The 27,116-nt window shown below is 46.8% G+C and overlaps 1 protein-coding gene across 1 annotated transcript in view; it reads right to left on the bottom strand.

Annotated features, from left to right (window-relative positions):
* The window catches only part of LIPC (lipase C, hepatic type), a 152,811-nt gene that overhangs the window by 117,324 nt on the left and 8,371 nt on the right, over nucleotides 1-27,116 (bottom strand). Inside the window, exon 2 of the mRNA XM_034993568.1 lies at nucleotides 15,338-15,464. Coding sequence (XP_034849459.1) covers nucleotides 15,338-15,422 — 85 coding nt within the window. The 5' untranslated portion in view covers nucleotides 15,423-15,464. The remainder of the gene's footprint in view (nucleotides 1-15,337; nucleotides 15,465-27,116) is intronic.

The following is a 27,116-nucleotide window of genomic DNA, read 5'->3' as shown; positions in this document are numbered from 1 at the left end:
GCAGACATAACAAAAAGGGAAACTGGAAGATCTTTTGTCAGAGAGGAAAGAGTGTACAGAGCACCCAACTCTGAGTCCAGGTGAGGACAGTGATTTATCCAAAGTCACACAGTCATTTGGTGTCAAAGTTCAGGCCATAATTGTGACCGAAGTAGGCCAGTGTGGGCAGTGTTTGATCCACCACATTGGGACAACATATTACCTGAAATAGGTAGAAGACCCCGTGAGCAAGCTGCTAGGGTCCAGAATCCACACCCCCCCTTCTGCTCCTACTGCCCCACCTCCTCCCCTCAGGGCTACTGCCAGTCTGCTTCCAGGGCTCTCCCTGCCCTTCCACACTCAAGTCCGAGGATTCGATGAAAAGTGCAAGATCAGGTGTCAGAGAGGTGCCTGGGGGAAAGACACGGGCCTTGGAGTCAAGTAGACCACAGTTCAAATCTCCTTGCACCCTTTTCTTCATTTAGACAAAACAACAGGCTGTATGCACCCCAGCTTCCTTAGATGTGAAACGAGAATAACAATCTACACTTCATAGGGTTATAGGTTGTTGTAAGAATTAAGCCAACCTAAGCAAAATGCTAGACCTAGTAATTAGGCATATCTGGCTGATCTGAGGCAAAGAATTATGTCTTCTTTGTCTTTATATTTCTTCCCATTTCCCTGTTCTTCCAGGGCTAGCACACTGCCTTCTACCTAGTAGTAGGTGCTAAATACGAAATCACTGAGTAAAGGAGGAGCTATTTTGTGTTCTTTAAAACTTGGCTTCTCAAAGTGTGGTTTGGGGACCAGCTGCACTGGCATGACCTGGACACTTATTAGAAATGCAAGATCTTGGAGTCCATCCCAGATGTACTGAAACAGAACATTCATTTTCATAAGCTCCCCAGATGATTCGTGCGCACATTAAAGTTTGAGAAGCTTTGCTTTAGAAAGCAACCTCTGAAGCTGGGGGAAGCCTAAGAACTCCTATGAAGGTAGCGAGCATTGTGAGAAATTCACGGGCAAGAAGACCACACACACGTGCCGTGCACGCCCTCTTCCCACTCTCGCCGGTCTGGAAGTGGTTTCCTGGTTCCGTGGAAACCCAAAGGACTTAGAATCACTTCTGTAAGATCCATAATGGGAGCAGAGCCAGCTTCCATGTGCCCCTGTGTATGGGCTTTCCAGAGCAGACTGTGGTCTGGGGATTGTTCCTTCCTTGCCAATCGATAGCTCTGTCACAGATGTAGATGGCAGACTCTAATGAAGAGCCCCAAGTGACTTCAGAGTCCCTGGGTTTTCAGACGGGGAAGGAGGGCAGGAACTGAGGTGGTTTTCCTGTACGTCTGGGATGTTTTCCATGATCGCCAGTAGGGGTGTGGAACTTGCTAAATGAAATGACTTAAAACTCATTTACTGAAAACAAACGTAGGTTACCCAGCCCTTTGATGAGGGGGCATACACTCAGTGGTCATTTGCCATGAGCCTCCTCCATGCCAGGCCGGTGTGGGTCCTGGGGATTCAGTGGGGATGAAGACTCGCTCCTGCCCTTGAGGGGCTCAGAATCTATTGGAAAGAGAGATGTGCTGGCAGGTAATCAAAGAGCGATGAGCCGAGAGCCATGGGCGAGAGGTCTACAAATGACATGGGACAGTGAGCTCATATATATATGAGAGAAAGAGAGAGAGGAGTGAGATACATATATTCATATATGAGAGAGAGAGAGAAAGAGAGGGAATTAAGTAGCTCTGTAGTGCACATACACATATAAATACACACACACACACACAGAGAGATAAAGCAAATATACTAAAATGTTAACAGTTATCCAACCTATCTAGATGGAATACAGTAACTCACTGTACTATCCTTTCAACTTTTTCTAAACTTGAACACTTCTGTAATAAAAAGTGGGGAAAACGTTGGGGTTAGTGCATGCATCAGGTGAGCATTACCAGGGTGGGATGACTTAGTAAACAGTAGATGCTCACAGATGTTTGTTTATGGCTCGCAGTACACAGTCGCTAAGTGCTTCCCCTCTGGGATCGCAGTCCATCCTCCCAACAACCTTGTGAAGTCTGTAATCGTCACCCTCGCCCACGAGCAGAGGCCTAGAGACCACGGTGATGTGTCCAAGGCCGCCCGCTGGGAAGTGATCTAGCAGGGACTGAGACCCAGGCTTTTAGACTCCAAATCCAGTTCTCTTTTGTCACCCAGAGTCTCTCTCAGGAGCGGATGGGTTATTTCCTGCCTGTGCCAGGGGCCAAGTGCCCAGACGTGAGGAGGAGGCCCCAGTGTTTATCTTCCTAGGCCCGCCTTGTCCCCAGTGGCCGACCCTCCAGTTTTCCTTTTGGGTCTGCAGGGGGTGAAGACAAGGGAGGCAGGCACCCCGGACAAAATGGCAGCTGACCTTGGGCCCTTTCTCCTTGGCCGAGGCCCTGGGCGAGTCTAGGAAACAGCCTGGCTGAAGACAGCTTGTGTGGGAAAACGGCCTCTCAAAGCCAGAGAGGGCCTTTGTATGGGCTCACACTGAGCACACTCCAGCAAAGATGATTGGTCTTTCAGGCACCCCGCCAGAGGGTAAGTTTTATCACTTACCCGCAATATGAGCCAGATAAATGGCTCCTTCTTGGTTTCCTGCCAGTTATTGCTCGTGCTGCCAGAAAGTCTTAATCATGCTGTTGAAAGAGGCTGAGCCCCCTCCCCCCACCAGCTGCCAGCTGGCTCCTGGGCCTCTCAGCTGGGCCATGACTTCCTGCACCCCCCCTCCCCCCAGCAAAGGCTCCCCTGTTTGGGCCTGATTCAGAGCGCGCCGACTTACTACTCACTTTTCAGTTTCATGTGTATTTCTAAAGCTCTTTTTCTAACCCTGAAGCCCCTGAGGGTTGCTGCCGAAGCTCAAACAGAACAATGATATATCCACAGTGTCCCCAGTACCGGGCCCAGGACCCGGGTCAGAGCAGAGTCTTGAAAGTGGTTGCTGGATGTTCCGGGCTCAGTTGTGTCCCCCACCCCTCCCCACATTCATATGTTGAAGTCCTAACCCTCGGAATGTCCGAATGTGACCGTCTTTGGAGATAGGGTCTTCAAAGAGGTAATTAGGGTTAAATGAGGTCACTGGCATGGGCCCTAATCCCATATGATTTATAAAAAAGGACATTAGGACAGACACGCACTGAGGGAGACCATGTGAAGATAAAGAGGGGACAGACAGTGGCCAACTACAAACCAAGGAGGGACGCCTCAGAAGAAACCAAACTCTACGAACACCTTGATCTTAGACTTCTAACCTCCAGAACTGTGAGAAAATAAATTTCTGTTGTTCGGGCCCTTTGTTAGGGCAGCCCCAACATGCTAGTGCACTGGAGGAGTATTAAATTTGCTGGAGGCCCGGCGCAGGCCTGGCACAGAACTGGTGTGTGGCTGAATCCGTGAGTAAATCTACATCCCAGACGCCATCCATCCAGTGTGGACTTCCCTGCTTGAGTCGGTCATTTGGGTGTCTCCCCGGGGCGGGGAGGGGATAGGCTGACGGCCACCCTCCCTTCTGAGTGTTCCTCCAGCTCTTTCTTTCCTTTTTTTTCCCCCCCAAGATTTTATTTATTCATTTGAGAAAGAGAGAGAGCACAAGCAGGGGGAGAGGCAGAGGGAGAGGGAGAAGCAGCCTCCCCGCTGAGCAGGGAGCCTGACATGGGGCTCGATCCCAGGACCTGGAGATCATGACCCGAGCCAAAGGCAGACGTTTAACCATCTGGGCCACCCAGGCGCCCCACCTCCAGCTCTTTCTGATTCAACATCACCCATCCTTATCATGAATCTCAAGGGCGGGAGCCCCTCCCTCTGTGTGGCATGAAGGTGGTGGCCAGGGCATGGACATGGACATGCCAAGGGGATCTAGTCATGGAAAAACAGCAAGACCTGTGTTATAGGCTGCAGGGGGAGTCTCAGGAGAGTTCTCAGGTGTTCTCTTGGCGTCAGCAAGTCTCAGAGAAGCCTTGGAGAGTCCAGCTCTGTGAAAGCAACCCTGTACCTAGAGGATTCTTGAGGGAATAAAAACATTTTAGCTTTTTAAAAGTATCCTGGATTATCTTCAGTTGGCCCAGAACTTTCAGGCTTGGCATCATGGGGCCTCTCCTTTCTTCAGGCTGCCTGGGTTTGTTTGCACCTTGTTTACGAGCTTGACTTTGGGAACCAGGGACTGTGAAGGAAGCTGAGATACGAGGGACCAGAACTTTGTCCACACACAGGTTTCCTGCTGGGTGTGGCCATCACTCATAGTGGGTGTGGGGAGGGTAAGTGTTCAGTTGGAAGTGGTCAGGCCCAGAGAGGCTCAGAGCATGTCCCAGGCTCCCCTGGTGCTAACACCCACGGTAGGATACTCTGAAGGCCAAGATCCCCGTGTGGGCTCTGAGGGGGACACCAGCATTGCCAGAAATATGCATCAGTGAGAATCCCAGGGACCTTGGGAGGCTTCTCCTGCCCCTGGCCTTCCAGGCAAGCCCACGTGGGCGTCCGGCCCTGGAGGAAACTGGCATGGGGAAAGAAGTGGTCTGATGGTCATTTACTGCTTGGATTGTTCGTACAGAATTGTGCCTTTGTTCTCCTGGTGTTTGGGAGCCTTTGAATCGCTCAAGGCAATTGAGTTGCCCTAGGGTGAAGGCACTGGGCAATGTCTCATGTTTAAAGGGCATAGAACTTGGCTTTCGTATTTTTCTCTCCCGTTAACATTTAAACAGCTGACTTCAGATGAGGCAGCCAGTGATGGTCTGAGGGCGCTGTGGTGACCTCTCAACGAGTCCCTCTGACACCTGGGGTCTCAGTGCTAGAAGGGACCCTGCATGCCACTCAAGGGAAATCGGAGGCACAGGAGGTGAAGGCAGCCCCCCCAAGGCCGTGCAGCGGGCACAGAACAACTGAGAGACCTTGAAGACACTCCCCGAAGTCCTTGGGGTGTGAGAAAATGGAAACAAAACACAGCAGCACCAAAAACCAGCCCTGTGGACAGCCGCACCAGGATGTTCCCAACTGAACACAGACGATGGCCACAAAACAGAAACTGTGCTGCCAGGACCTTCTAGGTCTGCGTCTGCGACAAGACAAGAGGAACCGAGAAGGTGACTAACCACTCCCCTGTCCCGACCCATAGCAGCGAAGGCCGCCCCTATATCAAACCAGCACTAGCCCCACCTCCCCTTCCTGCCAGCTGCATCGTTATTGACTAGGTCATGCAATTGGGAGTTTACAGTAACTACCTGGTGATTAAATTATGAAGACATTCGGTCATTGAGTTGCCCACCCTCCCCTTGACAGACTCCGAGCCAGAACCACCCCCATGGCCCCCCCTTCTCCGTCTCAGCCAGCAAAACCCAATCTCCTGAGGAGCCCCCCTTAACATCTCACGCTGCGATACCCCGGGGTTTCTCTGGGGTGGAGTCTTTCTTGCTGCAGTAAGGTCAATAAGCCTTGAACTTGAGTGTGATGAGTGTGCCCCAGGTGGTCTTTGGTTGGTGAACTTTTACATCTGTCAATTGGGCACACTGATACCTGCCCAATAACTATTCTTTACAGGGATGTTGTAAGAGGCAAGAGGTGTGACGTGGGTGGGAAGGAGTTTTTCAAGTTGAAATTGCTCTGGGTCTCTAAGCTAGTGCGATGTGGAATTTCCAAATAGTTCTCTTTCCAGACTTAGAATACAGTACTTTTTAAATGGAAGATTCCTATTCAAGCCTCTGTTTTGTGTGCCTGCCTCATTTCATTGGCGTAAATCCCTCCTACGATTTAGTGCGAGGAATAGCAATTAACACGAAAACTTCAAAGACATTTACCCAAGGCTGGGGCCTGCCTGGGAGGAAGATCTGAGTGTTTGTGGGTGCCTGCCTGGTGAGGTTGCAGAGCTGGTGACTTCTGAGCACCACCCCTGTCTTTTCCTGCTGATAACATTGCTTCCACGAGGGAGTGGCTGTGGTTTCAGCCAGGCTGAGAGATAAAGCCAACCACCCAGCAAAAAGGCAGCCAGCAGCCTCATTCCTCCTTTTTTTAATTATTTTTTTTTAAAAAAACACCAACCTCAGTGGTGGCCCTGTTGCTCCAGGGTGAGTGCTAAACTCCATAGCCTGGCCTCGGAGACCCTCACCTCTGGCCATTTCTTTTTAGGGGGCCCACCCTGGGCCGCGGCAAACGTCTCTGGGCTTCCCAATTTCATGATCCTTTTTCAAGTGTCCAAGACTGGTTTATGCTTTTCCTTCTGCTTGCCACGTCCTTCCACATCTTTTCCTTCAGAACTCAACCCAAATATCACTTCCTCTATCTTTCCAGCTGACCTTTTCTGCCTCAGGGCCTGATGATGTTTGTACGTGATGTTACTTGTGCACTTACTACATTGTATTGAAATTATGCTTCTCCCGATCTCTAATCTATGCACGCATGCACCCTTGCCCCTGTAGGGAGCCAGAGACCCCGTCAGTTGGGAAGCTCCTTGATGAAATGAAATGTGCTTTTTCATTTTTGTATCTACAGGGATGCGGTTTGGTACTGACCATGGGGCCTGGTACACAGTAGGTGGTTAATGAATGCTGTAATTTGCTGCTGTTGATCTTGTTATGTTTCAGTATCAAGCAGGATGTTGTTTTCACTATTTGGGATTCTCTTGGGACAAGGAAGCTGGAACATTTGTCACTGGAAAGTTTTTCACAATCAGAAAGGCCAGTCCTCTAGTCAACTGAGAATCCATGGCTCTGCCTAGCTTTTGGAAATGCCCGGCTCATCTGAAAAGAATTTTCTTGATCCTGTTTTCAGGCCTGCTGAGGAGGGGTTCACTGTGTATGGTTCATTAGCTATTGCAGCTAGTAATTTCCCACCAATTACAAGTAAGTCTCAGCTTGGGGATTTCTCTTCATTTCAAGACTCACTTTCTTTTTGCCATGCCCATATTTTATTTTGGAGGAATAAATTGCCATGAATATCATGGGGTTTTTGTATTATTTGGGCTACGGTTACCCTTGAGGGAGGTAAAAATGCAGGATCAGTCAATGTTGATTACACCCCCTTCCCCACCAGGAAACTTCAAAATGAAGCCAGATTTGCCCTGGAGGCCTGCGTTATTTCTGTCGGAAGAGCCCAAAGCCTGGAAGTCGGGACACCTGGGTTCAAGTCTTGTTTTGCCATTGACTAGCTATTTTGTTTTCCTAGTAGTTCTCCATGTGTTGTCCCAGATCAGTAACAGCACTTGGAACCATGTCAGAAATGCAAATTCCCAGGCCTGCCCCAGGCCCCACTGAATTAGAAAACTCTGCAGCCAGGGACCAGAAATCTTACTTTAATATGATTTATTTATTTAATAAATATAGTAGGATTATTTATCTTATGAATAAGATTTAAGATGACCTTATTTTAATAAGATTCTGATGTACACTGAAGTCTGAGAACCACCGATCTTGTCAAGGCCATTTTATCATTTTGATATAAATTTATGTTTAAAATTATTCAAATCATTAAAGTAAATCTACACGCACACACACGCAAATACACACTATAACATTATAAAAATTTTGGAAGAGACAAAAATTTAGATATACATTCAGCTGAAGTATAAACATTCTTGTACATTTTCTTCTAGTATTTGTTTTCCTCACACGTATTTTCACAAGGTTGTAATCACCAGGACCCGCACAAGTTTTTTCCCGCTTAACATAAATACTGTAAATACTGTTCAGTCCTGCCACCTCCACATCTTCATCAGAACTATTCTGAAAGGCCACACAACACTTCCCGGAACAGCTGTGTTTCCCGTACTTCACCAGAACCCGGGTGAACTTGCGTATGTGGAGGTGAAAATGCTCTTGGACAGACAAGGAGGCCTCCCCTTTGAGGCTTTTGATTTTCTCTTCATCTCGCCCCTCCCCACCAAGCACCACCGTGGAAAAATCAAAACTTTGAGTGTTCCCGGAAATAGAGTCACAAACAGAGAGGAAAGGGAGGTTAGCCAACAGCCCTGAGTTTTCCAGAGTCATCCAGAAACTGGGATCCTCCCAAGCCTGAAACCCCCTCCTGAAATCCTGAAGCAGTTGGGTCCTCACTGCGCTACCTTGTGGCTGTGTCTATAAAGTGCACCTTCTCTTGACAAGCATGGGCGGCACCCCAGTCTTTCAGCGCAGAGGAGCCCTTTGGAGTCTGTCTCCTTGCCCTAGGCTGGTGCCTGAGGGGGAGCTCCCCTCCCTGCAGGGCTGGCTGCACTCCCTCCCATTGTCCTGGTTTCCACACAGGCTGAGGTCCAGCCATGACCCCCAGCCTGCTTGGCAGGGATCCAGATGTCCTGCTTGGCCCTGGCCAGTCCCTTTTCCTAGTGGGTGGACCTCAGCCCCTCAGAGAGGGCCCCTCTGTCAAATGGACACCCTCCTGGGAGCCTGCATATAGTCACCCTCCTGGCTGTGAGAAGGGCTGTCCCTCTGCCTTCCACGGATCCCGTGGATGTCAGGGTCACCAGGCTGAGGTCAGCGTGGACCCATTCCGTGCAGAATGTAACTGGGACTGCTCAGCCCTGCCTGTGGACCAGCCCCCACTCTCCTTTCCCCTCCCTGATGACTGGCCTACGAAGACCCAGCATGCCTTGTGGCACTGTGGCAGCTGGTGCGGGAAACAGGGCAGGGAGAAGGTGGCAGCGGGCATCTCCGAACTGGCTAGTTGGCTTTTGGCTGGATTACTCACTTGGTGATTCACGTGCTACGGTCAGTTCCCAGCCCCAATCAGTTTCTTCCACAATTAGCCACTCCGTTTCTTTTTGAAAAAATGTACTATTCACTTGACCCAGAATGAAAGAAGACAGGTGCGAGTCCTGGGTCCCCTGGGAAAGGCAAGCAGGATGGAAGACGGGCCTGTCCTCTTACCCCAGGCTTGTCCTCTCTGGGTGTGTTACCCTCAGGAGGGCTCGAGGGGTTGGGCCAGGAAGTCTGGCAGTGGATGAGATCTGCCCTTTAGCACAGAGAAGATAGCATGTCACCAGCATGCTGGACTCCGGTTCCCTGTGCATTCCCCATGAGCGAGCTCCATCTCCGGATGTCACCTGCAACTTTACTCACAAATGACCTTCCCCTTCCTGAGGCCTATCAGGAATTCGTAGGTCCCACTGGGGGGATAATTCTGGGCCTGAGCCTATGATAGTGAAGGTCTGAAGTGACAGTGCTAGGTAAGGCCCTTTCCCAGTGGTGCCCTTGGGACCACAAATCCAAGACCAATCTAATTGCAGCTAATCAGGATTTTTTTTTTTTAATTTTAATTCTTTCTCTTACTTATAAATACTTAAAAAAAAAACCCCACACTCTATGGCCTTAAAAATTCTTTATATATATATATATCTTTAAATATACTTCTAATCCTTAGCCGTATACATGTATATCGTTTTTTCATAGTTGTGATTCAATAGGTAGGTTATTTAGTTCTGTTTTTTCCCCCACTTTCTTGTGTGCAGAATTTCCGTATACTCCCTTTTAAAAGCTACAAGACCAGTTGTTATTTAACTTTTTGGAGGTCACAGGTCCCTTTGATAATCTGCCAATCTTACGACCTCTCTCCCCCAGTCAAAGTGCACAGACGCTCGGCCTTGGGTGCCATCCAAGGAGGCAGCAAGACTCTCCGAGGGCACCCCCCTCGAGCCAGGTTAATATCGCTGGTGTTACACTGTGAGCACCCGAGGGCCAACATTAAGCCCTCCATTTGTGAATTCCGTCTTGATTACCCCCAGAAGTGCCTGGAACTTTTAGTACTTTAGTCGGCATTTGAAACAATACTTGTTTAAAGTTGGACTTTGCGCTAGCTGGGTGATTTATTGTTAGGCATTCCAGTTGTTTCCAGTATTTGGCACTTGGGACCCAGGCCAGCTGTCAATCTACCTACCTGCGATTTGCTTTGCTTTTCTTCCTCCCAGAAGGCCTGTTTTGGGGAGGTGTTTGGGCTTGAAAACCATGTGCACTTTCTGGGCTCCGTACCTTTGCTTATGCATAAGGAAAACCTCCTCTTTTGCTCCAGTTCCACCCTGTGAGACCATGCTCAAATGCTGCTGGCCTCCCCAGAGCTCTCCCTGTGCTTGGAAGTCACCCCTTTGGCCTCTCCCCTGCTCCTTGTTCTAGTCCATTTGGGTTGCTGTAACAAAGTGCCACAGACTGGGGGACTCGTAACAACGGAAATTTATTTCTCGTGGTTCTGGAGGCTGGAAGTCTGAGACCCGCGTGCCAGAGTGGTCAGATTCTGGCTAAGAGTCTGCTTCCTGGTTTCCTCACAGGTTGGAAAAAGAGCAAGCTCTCTGGAGTCCTTTTGATAAGGGCACTAATCCCATTCAGAGGGCTCCACCCTTATGACCAAATCATTTCCCAAAGGCCGTACCTCATATACAGTCATATTGGGGTTAGCATTTCAACATGAATTTGCAGGAAACACAAACATTCAACCCACTGTACTCCTCTCTAGTGGTACTCATCACATTCCGTGTCCTAGTCGAGAAAATTTTATATACACATCTTATCTCCTTTATTAGACTCAGTGATATGCTTCATTTTAATATGCCTCTGCTCTGTAAGACAACGTTATTTTCAGTAATATTGCAAAAACAAGGAATCGCTGTTTTCTTAATTGGTTCTTTAGTTTTAGAGCAATGAACAATTTAAGAGGAAGAACACATTGCAACTTTGAAGACACTCAAATGCATTAAGAGTATTTCCTGTAAGAACTAAAATTTTTACTTACCAAACAAAATATAGTTGAGTCTTGGAACAACACAGATTTGAATTGTGTGAGTGCAAATACACGTGGATGATTTTTTCCCCCATAAATACAGCACAGTACTGTAAATTTATTTTCTCTTCCTTATGTTTTTTTTTTTTTTTTTAAGATTTTATTATTTGACAGAGAGAAACACAGCGAGAGAGGGAACACAAGCAGGGGGAGCGGGAGAGGGAGAAGCAGGCCTCCCGCGGAGCAGGGAGCCCGATGCAGGGCTTGAACCCAGGACACTGGGATCACGATCTGAGCCAGAGGCAGACGCTTAACAATTGAGCCACCCAGGCACCCCTCCTTATGATTTTCTTAATAACTTTTTCTTTTCTCTAGCTTACTTTCTTGTAAGAATACATATAATACATATACATGTATGTGTTAATCGACTGTTTATGTTATCAGTAAGGCTTCTGGTCAACAGTAGGCTGTTAGTTGTTAAGTTTTGGGAGAGCCAAAATTGTATGTGGATTTTAGACTACATGAGGAATCGCTGCCCCTAATCCACGCGTTGTTCAAGGGCCAACTATATTACACATCCCAGTTCATTGTAATATCTGTCTTACTGTTTTACACCGTAAACATAACTCTAAGTGGTCACATAAGATAACAGCATGGAAGTTCTCAGGTTTTGCTTCCTTGTCTTCACAATCACTATGGTATCATCTTTGATTTTGAATTTGCTGTTTAAATGTAGGAGAATGCAGTAAGTACCACAGGGGTTGGAGACATGAGATGGTCAAAGCCAGCTGGGAGGATTCGAAACCATGACACCTGCAGTGAGCACGTCACCTAATGGGTGAGTGTCAGGGGCCAACCACATAATGGGGCGTTCTCAAAATTAACATCGACGGCGTTCTCAAAATTAACAAAAAACTTCATATTTATTAAAGGATAAGTAATAGAAATGTGATCATTTGAAGGTTACATATATATTAATGAAACTCAACAGTAACCATGGCAGTTGTTTGCCACTTTGGTCAAAAAACCATTTTGAGGGGGTAGGAGGTTTATTTTTGTCACTGACATTATTGAGAATTGTGATAATGAAAAAAAGACCAACTTTTAGGAGGTTCTTTTATTGTATTTACATTCCCTCTGGAAGATGGCCTCCTTATTACTGACTTCGGGGGTACATGGCTCCCACCTCCCCACCCCTGGTCCACCCCTGATTTGACAGCTCGGGGTGGGAGTTGGGGCTGGGGGCTGGCTGGGCAGTTGTACACTGTCTATTGCCCAAATGCAGTGGTTCTGTGTGTGCGCCGAGGCCCTCGGGATGGCCTATATGTGGCCTATATATGAGGTCGATTTTCTTCATGTACTCCAAACAAAGCAACACATCACAATCCACTGAATACAGAAACAGAAGAATCCAGCCCTCTCCCATGAAGCCAGACCTTAAAGAAATCGGCAACACTTCTTTGTAAAACGATGCCACTCTTCGGACTCCCTTTTTATTGTTGATGTTTGGAAAATACCAGGCATTTCTCATAATAGTATACGTATTGACATGCGATGAGTTTGCTGTTATTTTTAAAGGCGTTAACATTTATAAAACTCTCTCGGTTTTGGTCTCTAGTATGGTAAATATGGATAGCTGTATTCCATACAAAGAAAGCTCTTTGGGGTCCTGAAGAATGTTTCGGAATGTAATGGCTTCCTGAGACCAAGAAGCTTGAGAGCAACTGAGTTCATGGCCTGCCTTAGACACATGGCGCATCCTGGCGCACAGTGGCTGAATGAGTGAGGGACTGGGTGGGTGCGTGTCAGCGGCAGCTGGGATGGGAGGGGGGGAGGGGCGGAGGCAGAGGTGGACACCTGGGGGGTGGGGTTGCTGGGGGCTGGGCGCGGCAGCTTCCGGTTGAGAGCAGTGTTGGCTGTCATGGCAACACCAGTGGGGTGGGTCTGGGCCTCAAGCAGTGAGGTCTGGGGATGAGGGTGTCCTGGGGTCTTCAGGAGGCTCCACATATCCTGTTCCCCTTGATGCTGACAGATTGGAACAACCGCCCCGATCTGTCTTTCTGGATGGGACCTGAGCGGAATTGTTTTCGAGGGGCCTCTGGCTGTCCACTCACTGGGAGCGAGCACAGTGGAAAGAGAGGCCCGGAACCTCAGCCAGACAGATCGAACTCTCCTTGCTTCTCCCTGCTCTGCTCTGAACAGCCATGGGACCCAAATGCTGGCTGACTCTCCGCTATGGCGAGGACAGGCTAACATCCGGCACATACTGGGTGCATAGTACCTTAGTGGGTCCATGAGTCAAGTCATTCAAAAACACAAAAAGAGGCTGGGAGGGGTGGGGTTAAGGAAGAAAGGTCCTTGGGGGAGTTCTTCCTGGCCCATGGCTAGTGACAGTGGGAGCTTGGTATGGACCAGAGTCTCCCAACACTCGACCCACTATGGACACTTTGCCCTGGTTGACTTGTTGTGGGGACTGCCACGTGCATTGTAGAATGTTTAGCAGCATCCCTGGCCTCTGCCCACCACATGCCAATAGCACTCTCTCCCCAACTGTGACAATTACACATGTCTCTGGACATTGCCAAATGTCCCCTGGGGGACAGTTTTGCCCCTGGTTGAGGACCGCCAGTCTAGATACCCATCTGACAAGGCCTCCACGGCGGGCGCTTGCTTGCAGCCAGTCTTGGAAGGCGCCCCAGCATCATACGCACAGATCTGGCTCACTCCTTGCAGGAAGAATTCTGCCAAGGGATTCTGCTCTCAAGGGAACAAGAGACCTCCCGACTCTGATCCTTTCCCCCGAAGAACCCTCCTGCTAGCCGCGGCTGCTTCCCTCGGCTTTTGGACAAACCAGGCCCTGGGACAGCCGTAGCTGACCAACACAAGACCCGTTGAAGGAAGTCTGGACAATGCCCAGCAGCCTGGGGGAGGCCGTCCTGCCCTGCAGCCTCCAGCCACCGCGTCTCCACTAACAAACACTCTGGGCCAATCGACAGCACCATGGATAAACGGAGGGAGGTATATTCACAGGACGGAGTGCTTCTGCCACCAGAATGAATGAGTCACCACCACATACACGTGCCCCAGATGAAGCTCACCAGTGTAATGTCGAGTGAAAGAAGCCAGAGGCAAAGGAGCACAGGCTTTATGCTTTCATTAACGAAAAGTTCCCCTCAAGGCAAAATAATCTATGTTAAGGCTCAAGGAGTACACCAAGGAAGCTTCTCGGATGCAGGTTCCGACTACGAAGAAAATTCACTGGGCAGTTAAGATACAGGCACTTTTCTTGATATATATCATACTTTGATAGAAAATAAGCAAACAGGGGCGCCTGGGTGGCTCAGTTGGTTAAGCGACTGCCTTCGGCTCAGGTCATGATCCTGGAGTCCCGGGATCGAGTCCCGCATCGGGCTCCCTGCTCGGCGGGGAGTCTGCTTCTCCCTCTGACCCTCCTCCCTCTCATGCTGTCTCATTCTCGCTCTCAAATAAATAAAATCTTTAAAAAAAAAAATAAGCAAACAAAAACAACATTCTGGACCAAAGGTTAGGACAGGTCCTTCAGCAAAATCCTCGTCTACCCAGGGAATAAAAATCATCAGCAATTTTGCCTGTTTGGCTCTAAATTCTTATTGTCATTTTTGGACCTGACTTCATACACAGGATGATGTATGCAAAATAATGAGCACATGTTCGGCACAGATAATGCTCAGTATATGGTAAATAATTAATACTACAATCAGTTATTAACCGGCTTACGATATAAAATAATACTAAAATAAAAAAAAATTTTTTTAAGGGGAAACAAGGTTCTGGAATTTGCAGGGATATTGGTTACTAAATTCCTCACTCTCAAGGCTTTTGGAGCTCCTTCTAAGCATAGTCTTTGAGGAAAGAAAAATCTAAAGCTTCTACCTTAGAGTTACTAGCTCTTGACCAGCACACACAAAAAAGTCCCAAATACCTGTCTATTTGGTCACATTGTTCAGTGTACTTCATACCTGTCACTTATTGATCCAATGCTCTGTTTAGCCAGGAACCGGGAATCCACCTACCTGATCAAACATTTGGATCTGTCTTTGGCCATCAATCTAGTTTATGAATTTACAGATCAAACAGGTGTGACTGCTGTTGGATTCCTCAGTCTCACAGTAAACCTTTGGCAGAAAAAAATGAAGTCCAGAAAATCTGCAACACTGTCTCTCCTTTAGACCAGACTGGAAACAGGACCCTACAAATCCCTCTCTCCTCCCAGAGAGCCGACAATCAGACAACCTCAGCGAGACGGAGCATTTCATTGCAAACTATGCTCCCCAGCCACAAATTAGATGCCAAGTTAGCGCTCAGGAAGATCCAAAACTCTTTCAGATCATTCTCCATCCAAGTCTTAGCTTGACTAATTCTGAATCAGACATGGGAGAGACTTCAGTGTAAGCTGCGAGTGCGTTTAGACTTCTACCCCCAGAAAGATCTCCTAAAATTTCAATCTTGCACAAATGGCAGCTTGTCCTGTGACCTGTGACTCCACTAAGAACCAAGCTCTGTCCCACACCATCAAGAACCACTTGGATTCATCGCAAAGACAGACATTTAAAAAAGAAAATCCATGCCCATCTCCGCATAAAAGGCAAGCTCTTACCTAGTCCCAGGCTTTGTCCATGGGCACTTGATTGGATAAAGACGCACAAAACCAAGAAAATAGAGACACACGGGGGACTTTCCATTTCTCCTGTCTCACCCGGGGTCCGAGGTCTTCTTGCTAATTTCTGAAGTTAAAGAGACCAGATTGCCTATTGGTACTTTGTTGGGGACGCCTGCTCATTAATAATTAACCTTTAGCCATGGTATCCAGTGTTCGCTTCTCTGACTAGACCCCAACCCCAGGTCTAACTATTTCGAATACAACAAAGGTTGATGTACAAAAGCTCTTTTTAAGTCCTGATAGATTTTGAAAATAAAATATCTTGTCATATATTCTTACCTTCTTGGGCCAAATTAATCAATTTAAAGTTAATGTGTTGGGAAATTCTGTCAAAGGTCAGGGGTTGCCTTGCTCTCCCTCTGTCATCACTGCGTTGGGGATGTTGGCTCATGGCAGAGGTATTTCAAATTGCAGGCTAAGCACAAAGAAAAAGAAAAGGGCTCTGGGACGCAGAGAGCTACCAGAGGGTCCATTTTCTGTTGGGTTTAGCAAAATTGCTGGTGCCTGAAGTTAAAGAGTGGTGGGACGATGTTTCTATAGCTGAAAGAGACAGAAAACCTCTAACGTCAGTGTAGGAAGGAGCAAAGGTGCAGGACTGGATGCCTTTGCTGGGGGCCCCTTTGGGAGATGACCCTAGAATAAACTCTCCTCCTCTGTGCTAATTAATGCTCCCACTGTGTAGAGGGCTGAGAAGTCAGGCCACTCAGCAAAACCAGGCAGGGGAGATGTTCCTGTGTGCAACTCTCATGATATTCTTTGGGTCTCTAGTTTTATTTAAACTTTCTTTGTTCAACTTTTTTTTTTTTTTTTTGCATACCTACTATATGCCAGGCCCTATTTTAGGCACTTGGGACATTCAAGCGAACAAAACAGATGAACGTTCCTGTCTTTGTGAAGCTTATGTACCATCGGGGGTGGGAGGACTCAGATGATAGACAATAGACATAATAAATCAGAGATTTATAGAGATTGTAGAATACAGTGAAAGTTATGGAAAAAGAAAGTATAGCAGAATTACGGGGGTGGGGGAGGTAGTGATTTTTTAAAAAAAATTTTAAAGATTTTATTTATTTGAGAGAGAGAGCACGAGCGGGGTGAGGGGCAGAGCGAGAAGCAGATTCCTGGCTGAGCAGGGAGCCCAACACGGGGCTTGATCTCGGAATTCCGGGATCATGACCTGAGCCAAAGGCAGATGCTTCACCAACTGAGCAACCCAGGTGCCCCGAGGTTCAGATTTTAAATGGAATGGTCAGAGTGAGCCTTTTTGGGAAGTTGAACTTTAAATGAGGGTTTCGGTAAGTAGCTTCTGTGGACATATTGGGACAGAGTAGCCAGTGCAAAGGCCCTGAGGTAAGAGTGTGCCTGGTATGTTCCAGGAACAACAAAGAGACACCCTTATAAAGACTTTGACTTTTATGATCTGAGACATAGGGAACCATTCTGAGCAGAAGAGTGACGTGATTTTATATTATTTAAAAAAAAATCATTTTGGTTTTCGAGGCTAGGAACAGATTATAAATGAGCAAGAGTGCAAGTGGGGGAGAATGTGAGGAGGTCATGGCAGTGATCAGTGAGAAGTGATGGGGGCTTGCTTCAGCGTGGTAATAGTGGAATTGGGAAGTGGTGGATGTGTTGGATATATTTGGAAGGTGGGTGCAACAGGATTTCCCGACTACTGGAAAGTGAGAGGCAAGGCAAAGAGATGCGTTGAGGATGACTTCAAGGACTTTGGCTCGAGCAAGTGGACAATGGGGTTGATAACAGCTGAGGTGGGGAAGGCTGTGAGTGGAGCAGTTTTGGTGGAGGAAGATGATGCAATCAGCTTTGGCCCTGTGGCCTTTGAGATGCCTCTCGGACAGTCAACTGGAAATGTGGAGCAGGCAGTTAGATAACTTGGGGGTTCTGCTCTGCCAATTAACTCAGCAAGATACCAGTGAATCCAAGCAGCTCCGGAATGCCAAGACCGCTCCCTCCCAAATTTCTGCAGAGTACACTCTCTTACCACTTTCTACATGGGAAGAGGTCTTCAAAGTTCTAGCTCTCAAAAGTCCCGGCTTCACCAAGAATTTCTCTACTATCATCTCAAGCCAGTTTGTTTTGTGAGGCTCTCCTGGGCCGGGATAGGAGGAGAGATGTTGGTTTCCTTTCAGGGGTGCTGTCTGCTCCCATCTGCCCAAGCTCTGCCTGCCTGGCCCATCACCTTTCTGTGGTGGTTTTAATGCACCAGCTCTGTTGTGTTTCCTTGAAGCTAGCCAGGGAGACTCCTGGCAGGGAAAAGAGGAGGACTTCACAGAGAATGAGGTTTCTAGGGCCTGAGGATGCTGGGTCTACCATCTACTAGCTGAGCGAAATCTAACTTAACCTTAACAAGCCGCATCTCCTCCCCTGTAAAATGGGATAACATGAGCCAGAGATAAGATTCTGAAATACCCACTTACTATTATTTTTCTCCTGACATCTCTCTCCCTTGCTCTTCCTCCCTCTTAAGAAGGGCAATTCTAGGGCGCGTGGGTGGCTCAGTTGGTTAAGCGACTGCCTTCGGCTCAGGTCATGATCCTGGAGTCTCGGGATTGAGTCCCGCATCGGGCTCCCTGCTCAGCGGGGGGTCTGCTTCTCCCTCTGACCTGCTTCCCTCTCGTGCTCTCTGTCTCTCATTCTCTCTCTCAAATAAATAAATAAAATCTTTAAAAAAAAAAAAAAAGAAGGGCAATTCTACAAATCTTTCGTTTTCCCAAAACTTGGCTTCCCAGAAACCCTGCTGGAAGATGGTAAGAACCCAAAGACGATAGGGCTGTGTGGTGTTGGCAGATGAGCGAAAGATGCCCCCGTGCCTGGCATGAGGTACGAGCAGCAGTGAGCTCCAGGGCTACCAGCTCCTGTAAGATGGGGAGGACAGGCCCCTCAGTGGCCACTTGTGTGGATGGGTGACAGAGAACCAGGTGCCACCCTCACCCCCAGGCCTGGCGGTTGTGTCTGATCCAGAACTATGGCATAATGGGGTGCGGATGGAAAGGAGAAATCCAGAGGGCCTGAAAAACACGAGTTTGGAGTCAATAATTCCGATGGCTTACAGAAAATAGAGACATGTCTTGTACACCAGAATTTTCAGACTGAGATCCATCCCTGTACAAAAGCAGATATGTCATAGTATTAGAGATTTGCATGTGAAGTGCCCAGCCATGTGCCTGGTTCATACTTGAAATTCAGCTCATGTAGTGACTTATTTTGGAGGCAACATGCTCAGTGGTCAAAAGTCGAAGCTTTGGAATGAGAGAGCTCTAGGTTCAAATCCCTGGCCTATCACTTTCTAACGGGGTGACCTAGGCAAGATGTGAGTGTTCGGAGCTTTAACTGTTGTCCTTCATTGTACAGGGACTGCAAATGCCTTCCTGATCGGATTAGAGGGGGTCACGGAAAGAGGTGAAGCAATGTTGGCCAGTAGGAAATGATAAATGACCGCTATTATTATTGCTGACTTGTTTTTAATTTACCTAGGGAATCAAGAGGGTCTCCAGGAGATAGATAACAGCAGGACCACAGTGATGAAGTGAGAAGGGTAGGAAAACAGAAGGGTCTGGACCAGTGGCTCTGAAATCTGAGCACTGGAATCAGAGTTAGCCCCAGAGCTTGGGGAGAGGACGGGTTTGAGGCCCATCCCAAGAGCAATCCAATTAAAGCTTCTGGGGCTGAGGTCCGAAGAACCTTCGTTCTAAAGTTCTCCAGGCTGTTCTTTGTCACACGAAGTTTGAACCGTTGCCTCCAACTGGTGCTTGTGAGGTCTATCAGGGTACAGGAAGGAGATAATAGGCCTTTCAGATGTCTTTATATATCTCCTGTTCTAGGCTGATTATTGGTACCCCTCTAAAATTCATACGTTAAAAGCATAACTCCCAAGGTGATGGTATTAGAGGTGTGGCCTTTAGGAGGTGATTAGGTCCCAAGGGCAAGCCCTCACGAGTGGTGGGAGTGTCCTTATAAAAGAGACCCCAGGGCGCCTGGGTGGCTCAGATGGTTAAGCGTCTGCTTTCGGCTCAGGTCATGATCCCAGGGTCCTGGGATCAAGTCCCACATCGGGCTCCCGGCTCAGCGGGGAGCCTGCTTCTCCCTCTGACTCTTGCCCCTCTCATGCTGTTTCTCTCTTGCTCTCTAAAAAATAAATAAAATCTTTAAAAAAAAAAAAAAAAAAAGAGACCCCACACAGATCCCTTGCTGCTTTGCTCCTACAAGGTTACAGTGAGAACATGGCCATCTATGAGGACCTCCCCAGACGCTGCATCTGCCGGTCCCTTGATCTTGGACTCCCAGCCTTCTGTTGTTTATAAATTTCTGTTATTTACCCAGTCTGTGATAATCTATTATAGCAGCCCAGGTGGACTAAGGTATCACCTTAGAAAATTTTGTGTGTATATATAATGTTTATAATACATTCATACTATATAATTAGAATATACACTATGGAATATATTGGTGATATATAATTTACAAGCATATAACTACCCATATATTTGGTGGGGTGGAGTATTAAAGGTTTTTTTGTTTGTTTGTTTTGTTTGTTTTTAGAGACGGAGAGTGCACGTGCGGGGGTGAGGGGCAGAGGCAGAGGGAGAGAGAGAATCTTAAGCAGGCTCTACACTCAGTGTGGAGCCTGACACAGGGCTCGATCTTACAACCCTGAGATCATGACATGAGCTGAAATCGAGAGTCAGACGCTTCACCTACTGAGCCACCCAAGAACCCCAAAGTTTTTTTAAACTGATAAAGGTGAACCATCGAAAAGGTGTGAAGACTCTACTGTAGAGGGATAAAGTGGTTCCCAGGCCTTAATGACCTAACTGAAATGTGGTTGACTCCATCAATACATTGGAAAAGTCAGTAGATTGATTAGTGGAATCTGTAGTCACTTCCATGCTGAAGAAAGCCCAGCAGTTTATGGGGGAATCTTCATTTCCCATGAACTGAAAAGGGGGCAGGCCTGAGCCCCATGGAGGCTGGAGCCTCCTGCAGAGTAATCAGCACTGTCTGTAATCCTCGGTCTAAAATAATAATGGTTTTATAATTAGATTCTTAAAAATTGCCGAATTCTTGCTCTCTTTTAATTTGAAAAGCTTCTTGAAGAAATGGAAATTTCAAGAGACTGGCATTTGATGACCTGCCTGTCACCTTTTCCTTTAGTGTAATGGTGATAAGAAAGTTAATCAGAAGAAAAGAAATAAATATTTTACAGAGATAAAGAGAGCAAGTTCCTGGTGGGGAGAAGCCAGGGGATCACGGTGAAGTTCACTTATGAAAGAAATGGAGTTTTATATTCAGAATCAGCCATTCTTGCTTTCATCTTCAGAAACTGGGGATATGCAAGAGAGGCAGCCCCGGGTTGGAGTTCTCAGACAAGAGTAACGGAAACAATAACTTTTGGGCTGGTACTATTATTTCCCTCATTGTGCGGTTGAGATTTAAGAGATTAAGAACTGGGACAAAACCGTATCTTCCCAGGAAAAGGCAGAGAGGAGGGAAATCAGGGCCATCTGAGCCCGGGGTCAGATTCCTTAACAACCACTAGCCCTTAATCCCTATGTGTTTGGTTTTCCTTGGGACTTCACAGGGCTTTCTTTCCTACACCTTCACCGTATTCCACTTCCAAGATGAAATTTATGATGCTTTCAGGATCATGTCACCTTCCTTTAATGCTGCCGGGGGGCAGGCTGCCACGGGGACAATGACCAAGCTTTTATTGGGTCACTGATCAGTGTGTGGACATTCTTATACCATGTGGGAGTATGGCAAAAACAAGAAAGCTTGAAACATGTCCTCGTTTGGAGAGGGGTTGGCCTGGAGTTTAACCTTTCCTTATCGTTTTACTTTTTTTTTTTTTTAAGATCAGTAAACAAATGAAAGGTGAAAACAAGTTTGCAGGTAATGTTTTAGATTCTTTGAAAGAATGAAGTGTTTCAAACAGTACAAGCAGGTATTTATTCGGTGAGATCATCATGCCTTTACTGATAAAACTTTGCAGATAAACTTTGCATCCGCTCTGCCTCTGACTGGTTTTGCAACCCCAGGCAGATTCTGTTAACCTCTCTCTGGCTCAGTTTTCCCATCTGTAAAATGGAATCATGAGATCAAACGTTATCACATGGAAGGAGCCTTTAACAGCCCTTGGCAGTCAGAGCTCACTTGATTTTGGTAACAAATGAGGTAGGAATTATTTCCCCCGTTGTACAGGTGAGAAAACGGAGGCTCCCAGATTCCTTGCCCAAGGTCACATGTCTAACTGATATAGATTGGATGGGAGGACTTCTAGGTCCCTGGAAGCTCCGTGGCTCTCTCGTTCCCAGTCTAAAGTGAAGAGCCAAGTAACTAGCGAGCAAATAGTTGAGCTCTTTCTGAACTTATTTTTATTTCCTGCTCTGTGCTGGCCAGTTACTCTCCCTGTCAGAATTTCAGCTTCTGGTTTGTGGAACAATTAAAAAAACAAACAAACCCAAACCCCAAAACCAGAGGAGTCTTTTTTTTTTTTTTTTTTTTTTTGTGGCCAGATACTCTGCATCCAATAATGCATCTTATGAGGTTAGTCATTGCAGTAGAATGGCAAATCTTTTCTTTTTTTTTCTTTGTTTGCATCATGCGTGGAAGCAAAAAGCCAAGATTTAAGTTGATTTAGAACAGCCAGATAGACATGGAACATTGGTGGCTCCTTAACATTTGCCAAGGATCTTCTCCTCTGTGGGAAAGAGGGAGGGTATAGCCTACACTCTGCCTGTGTCCTCTAGCTGTTTGGGCTGTTGGTGGGACTTGGTGACGGGTGATGATGCTGGGTTACTTGGGGAGACCAACCAAGCCATGAACTGGATGGCTGTTTACAGCAGAGCAAAGACACGGTTTGGGAAGGTGGGCCATCAGCGTGCTGGCTTTCTCTGAGTCCCATGCTTCTGACTATGGGATTCCCAGGGGCACTGAAGCATCTCAGATTGAAATGCCCAAACCTCTCTGCAGCAGTGAGTATTCGCGCCATGTCACACAGTCCTCTCACAAAAGCTTTCTGGGGTTAGCAAGTGAAGTGCTTGGCTGCGAAAAATCAAGAGCAGTTCCCAAGGATCTGCCTCAAGTGCTACTGATGGCTCATCGTTTCTCCAGCATCTATGGTATCTTGATGCAGTTAGTCATTGATTGCTAGGCTCAGGGGTTAGCAGTTCAGGGGCCAACTCCCAAAGATGCCAGACTTGCTATGTGACTCATTGAAACCTCAGAAACAATCCTATGACACAGGAGTGATTATTCCCTTTTGTACAGAGAAGACAACAGAGGATTCAGGAAGTTTCCAACTTGCCCAAACCCACATTCTAGTAAGTGGTGGAATGGGATTTGAATTATCATTGTCTAACTCCAAAGCCCACACAGCAAAAAAGCAAGTTTGCCAAGTGTGCCATCCTCACATAAGTAAGGTGAAAGAAAAATGAGATTGTACTGTGTGCTCTTGAACGGCAGATAAAGACGTAGATCGTGTCCTTATTATATTACCATTTTCCAAACAAATGTTCTCAAGCCCTGTGTCAGCTATTTCATGGAGAGAGCCCGGAAACAGCCCACAAGACTAGCTCAAGAGAGACACCACCCAGACATCATGGTGGGGTAGAACTATATACTTTATATACAGAAGAATTTCCCCCAATCAGCAGTAAAAAAGTCCAGCGAACATGAAGGGGCTGGAGTTCTTGCTCTTGAAGCTTTGTTATGGACAGAACAGAGTGTTTGACAGGGAATTGTTGGGGCAAGCCTACGCTACGAATGACCTTACTTACCCAGCAGTGCCAGTTACCCACATGCTCTTGAAACCATTTGGGTTAGATCATGCCCAGGGTCCTCCAGAAAGCCATGGGTGCTTTAACAGGCTTTGATAATTCTGCTAAGACATACTTTTAAAATGTTATTTATTTTATTTTTTTAAAGGTTTTATTGATTGATTGATTTGAGAGAGACAGAGAAAATGAAAGAGAGAGAGAGAGAGCGCGCGCACACAAGCGGGGGGAGGGGCAAAGGCAGAGGGAGAAGCAGGCTCCCCACTGAGTGTGGAGCCCGATGGCGATGACTCCATCCTAGGACCCTGAGATCATGACCTGAGCTGAAGGCAGATGCTTAGCCGACTGAGCCACCCAGGAGCCCCAAGACATAACTTTTTTTTTAAAAAAGATAAGATCATGGCTCTCATTCAGATATTAAAAATGAACACATGGAAAGTATTTTATTTAGCTCATTAATGAGGAAGCTGGTAAGGGTGTTGTTATAACTTCAAGGGAGAAGCCCCCCCTCCCACAAATGTATATGGATAAAGGAATGTTGAAAATAACATGCATATGAAAGCACTGCAAGCTTCTTCCGGTGTGGGAAGAAAGTCAATCCAACTTCCACACAGGACAGGGCAGAATTTGCATTTTGCATTGCTCCTAGTTATCTGTAGTGTACGGAGTTGTAAAATGCCTCAAGGGCAATGAACGCCTGAATCAGATAACCCAGGACAGCAGCGCAGTGCATAGACAATGCATCGTTTTCCATTTAAGCACAAAATCTCCCCTGTAATTCCTATTGTTAAGAAATGATAAAGGGAAGTACTTAGCTACAGAATTCTAAAGATAGCAGGATAAGTTTCCTTCGGGAGGAAAGGCTGTCTCTCTGTATCTTTGTCTCCTGAGCAGAGGCTTTGTGATAAAGGAACTGGATCTCCATGCTGCCCTCTCCCTTCTTGGCTTATTTAGTGGGCAAATTATTTAAAATCTTTGTGCCTCAGTTTCCCCACTCTAACACAGGGGTAGTACTATTATTAACCTCAAGGATTTGGGGGAAGAATAAATGAGAAAAATCCATGAACTGTGCTTAGCACAGTGTCCAGCACAATATATGTCCACTGTGATTATTTTTATTAATTATAATGTTTCACTGTGCTTCTTTTTTTTTTTTTAAGATTTTATTTATTATTTTAGAGAGACAGACAGAGAGAGCAAGCAGAGGGAGGGGCAGAGAGTGAGGGAGAGAATCCCAAGCAAACTTTGCACTGAGTGTGGAGCCTGACGTGGGGCTTGATCTCACCACCCTGAGATCATGACCTGAGCCGAAACCAAGAGTCGGCTGCTTAACCGACTGAACCACCCAGGGGCCCCTTCACTGTGTTTTTTTTTTCTCCTACACTTCCATGTTCCTTCCCTTTCTCTTTTTTTGCCCATCTATCTGACCATAATAAAGAACAGGAGAACTAGTTATAATGTATAGTGTGTAGACGGCATCTCTGTCCTGTTCTTTAGAAATTAACTATGTAAGTTGTGATGTATTCCTTTCTATTTAAAAAAAATAAAGCCCCCTCTGTCTGATATTTGCTTTCTTGGGTTTTGAGTAATTCCCATCGCCTGTGTTGAATCAGCCACCATGAATTTAAATTTGAAAACGTGGTTCCTTTTCTCAAGTTAGTGGCTGGAGAAAACAGGCCCTCAAGGGCCCCCCCTTACAGCGACTAGTATCTCACAGCCCGGCCCGGAGAGGGGATTTTCTGGAGTCAGGTCTAGGAGCTTGGTGGTGAGTCTATCCCTGGTCAGACTCCTCAGACTCCAGGGGCCATGTCCACGGGCCAGAGAATCCATGTACCCCTGGGGGAAGCTCGTCACCAGAGAGGATTATCCATATGGTCCTGCCTGGGCCAGTTGGTGCAAATCTGCCTTCGAGAAGTTCATTTTTTTCCCTTTGGGTCTGGTGGAGGCGTGATCTCTTCAACCCCAAACAGCAATTCCTGAATGTCTCAGGGTTCCATCAGCCCCAATTCTTACACCTTGAGAAACTGTCAGACATTCAGGTGAAATCCACAGGCACACCTGTCCTTGGCAGCCCACATTCTGCCAGGGTGGAACAAGTGTTTGCTCTCAGTGAGCCAGGTTAGGGAAGGAGCTCTGCCTGTAGGCAAAGTTCAGGGATAGGAGGAAGAAAATATTGCTGTGTTTAGGCTTCCTTTAAGTTTATGGGCCTGGAGCATTACCCTGGAGAGAGGCTTTTTTCACTCCACAATTTCACTCCTAATCTGATGGTCCCAAGAACTCCTGGGCTAGCAAATTGTCCTCCTGATGCCTTGGGAAACAGCTGAGATGAGATCTCAGAGGTCAGCAGGTGTGTAATTGGGATCTCAGAGCTGGGAGGACAACACAGTCCGATTTACACAGCGTTCCCTGCCTCTGGGGACTCTTTCTTTTTGCTGTCATATCATCCCCAGAGCAAACCTGCTTGTTTTAGCTCTTGGTAGAAAAGTAACTCCCCTTGTCCATTTTTCACAGGCAATGTATGAACAAAAAAGGAAGTGGTAGGCTGTTAGTGGGAATAGCAAGACCCAGTCTTGGCCAAACTTGGTGCCATGGAGAGAGACATGGACCGACTGCAAAAGATCTGGGTTTGAGTCCAGCTCTGCCTTGGGTCAGTCGTGACCTCTAAATAATGATAGGGATAATGGAACCAGTGACCTCATAAGGTCATGAGAACGAAGGATGGTAAATGTCCAAACACCCTTAAGCCATGAAAGGACCCATGTGAGGCAGAGACCCCAGACTGGGACACCAAGTGGATGAGAATGTCTGTGGAACCAAGAGACTGTGAGACATGGGGTTGAAGCAATTCTGTTTCCTGACCTCTGAGCAGGGTCCACCTTGCTGACAACAGGGTCCTGGGTGGCCACTAGCAGAGGGAAAGTTCTGGCTTCTAGTGCAGTAGGGCTCAGGCGGGAGTGTTGAGCTGCCCACTTCAAGTGGTTTATGGACTGCTTCACAAAAATAATTCCCTCAGACTTTGGAAGTGGGGGTCAAGGGCAGCTGAGATCTGGTGGCCTATAGGTAAGCTGAGGGCTACTGCAATTAGGGCATTCCTGGGGACCACACTGGTACTTCCTAGTGGACAAAACCTGGAATGTTCGGTTATTAACCTAAAGGATTAATATGATGATGAAACTTGCTTTAGGTGTCTCTTTGCCAGTCCCTCTTGTCTTCATTGCTTCTTTGACTGAATTCAGAGCCCTCGAACTGCCCTCAAGATCCACCCCCCTCCTCCTCATCCACGCCCAGGAAAATCTTTGCTCTGGTCTGCTTTCTCCCTGGAGACCTGTGAAGAGAGAGGTTTGGGTGTATGTATAGATGAGCTCCTCCAAACTGTGCACATGGATGGAAGAGAGAAGATGCCAGAAGGCTGAGTCCTGGGAGTTCCAACAGTTAGAAGTCAGGTAGATGAGGAGGGACCTGTCCACTTCTGCCAAAGTATTTCTTAAGAATAAATTCTTAGTGGTAGCGTTTCTGCCTAAAGGGTGGGAGTGATATGGTTGTAAATGAATGTATGAGTCAATTTCTGGGCAGCTTCACCAGCACTGGATATTAGCATTCAACTTCTTTTTTTTTGGTTCTTTTAGAATATGTAAACTGTCATCTTCAGGCGGCTGGCTTTCATTTACATTTCTTTGATTTCTAGAGAGAATTAACATTTTCCCACTCTAGTTTGTCTACTAATTGTATTTCCCTTCCCCACTCTAGTTTATCTACTAATTGTATTTCCCTTATGGGAATGGTCCTGTCTTTTTACCTATTTATCTTTTAGAAATTGACATTGATTTTACAAATTTAAGTTAGCTATTTGTGATAGATCTTAATTCTTTGTAATGTTTGATAGAAATATTTTCCCTCTTAAAAAATCTTTAGTAATGCTAATT

The sequence above is a fragment of the Mirounga leonina genome, unplaced genomic scaffold (genome assembly GCF_011800145.1).
Source record: "Mirounga leonina isolate KUSES-001 unplaced genomic scaffold, KU_Mleo_1.0 Mir_91, whole genome shotgun sequence".
Taxonomy (NCBI): Eukaryota; Metazoa; Chordata; class Mammalia; order Carnivora; family Phocidae; genus Mirounga; species Mirounga leonina.
The sequence above is the reverse complement of the archived record's forward strand: the minus strand, read 5'-3'. Positions and strand labels throughout refer to the sequence as shown.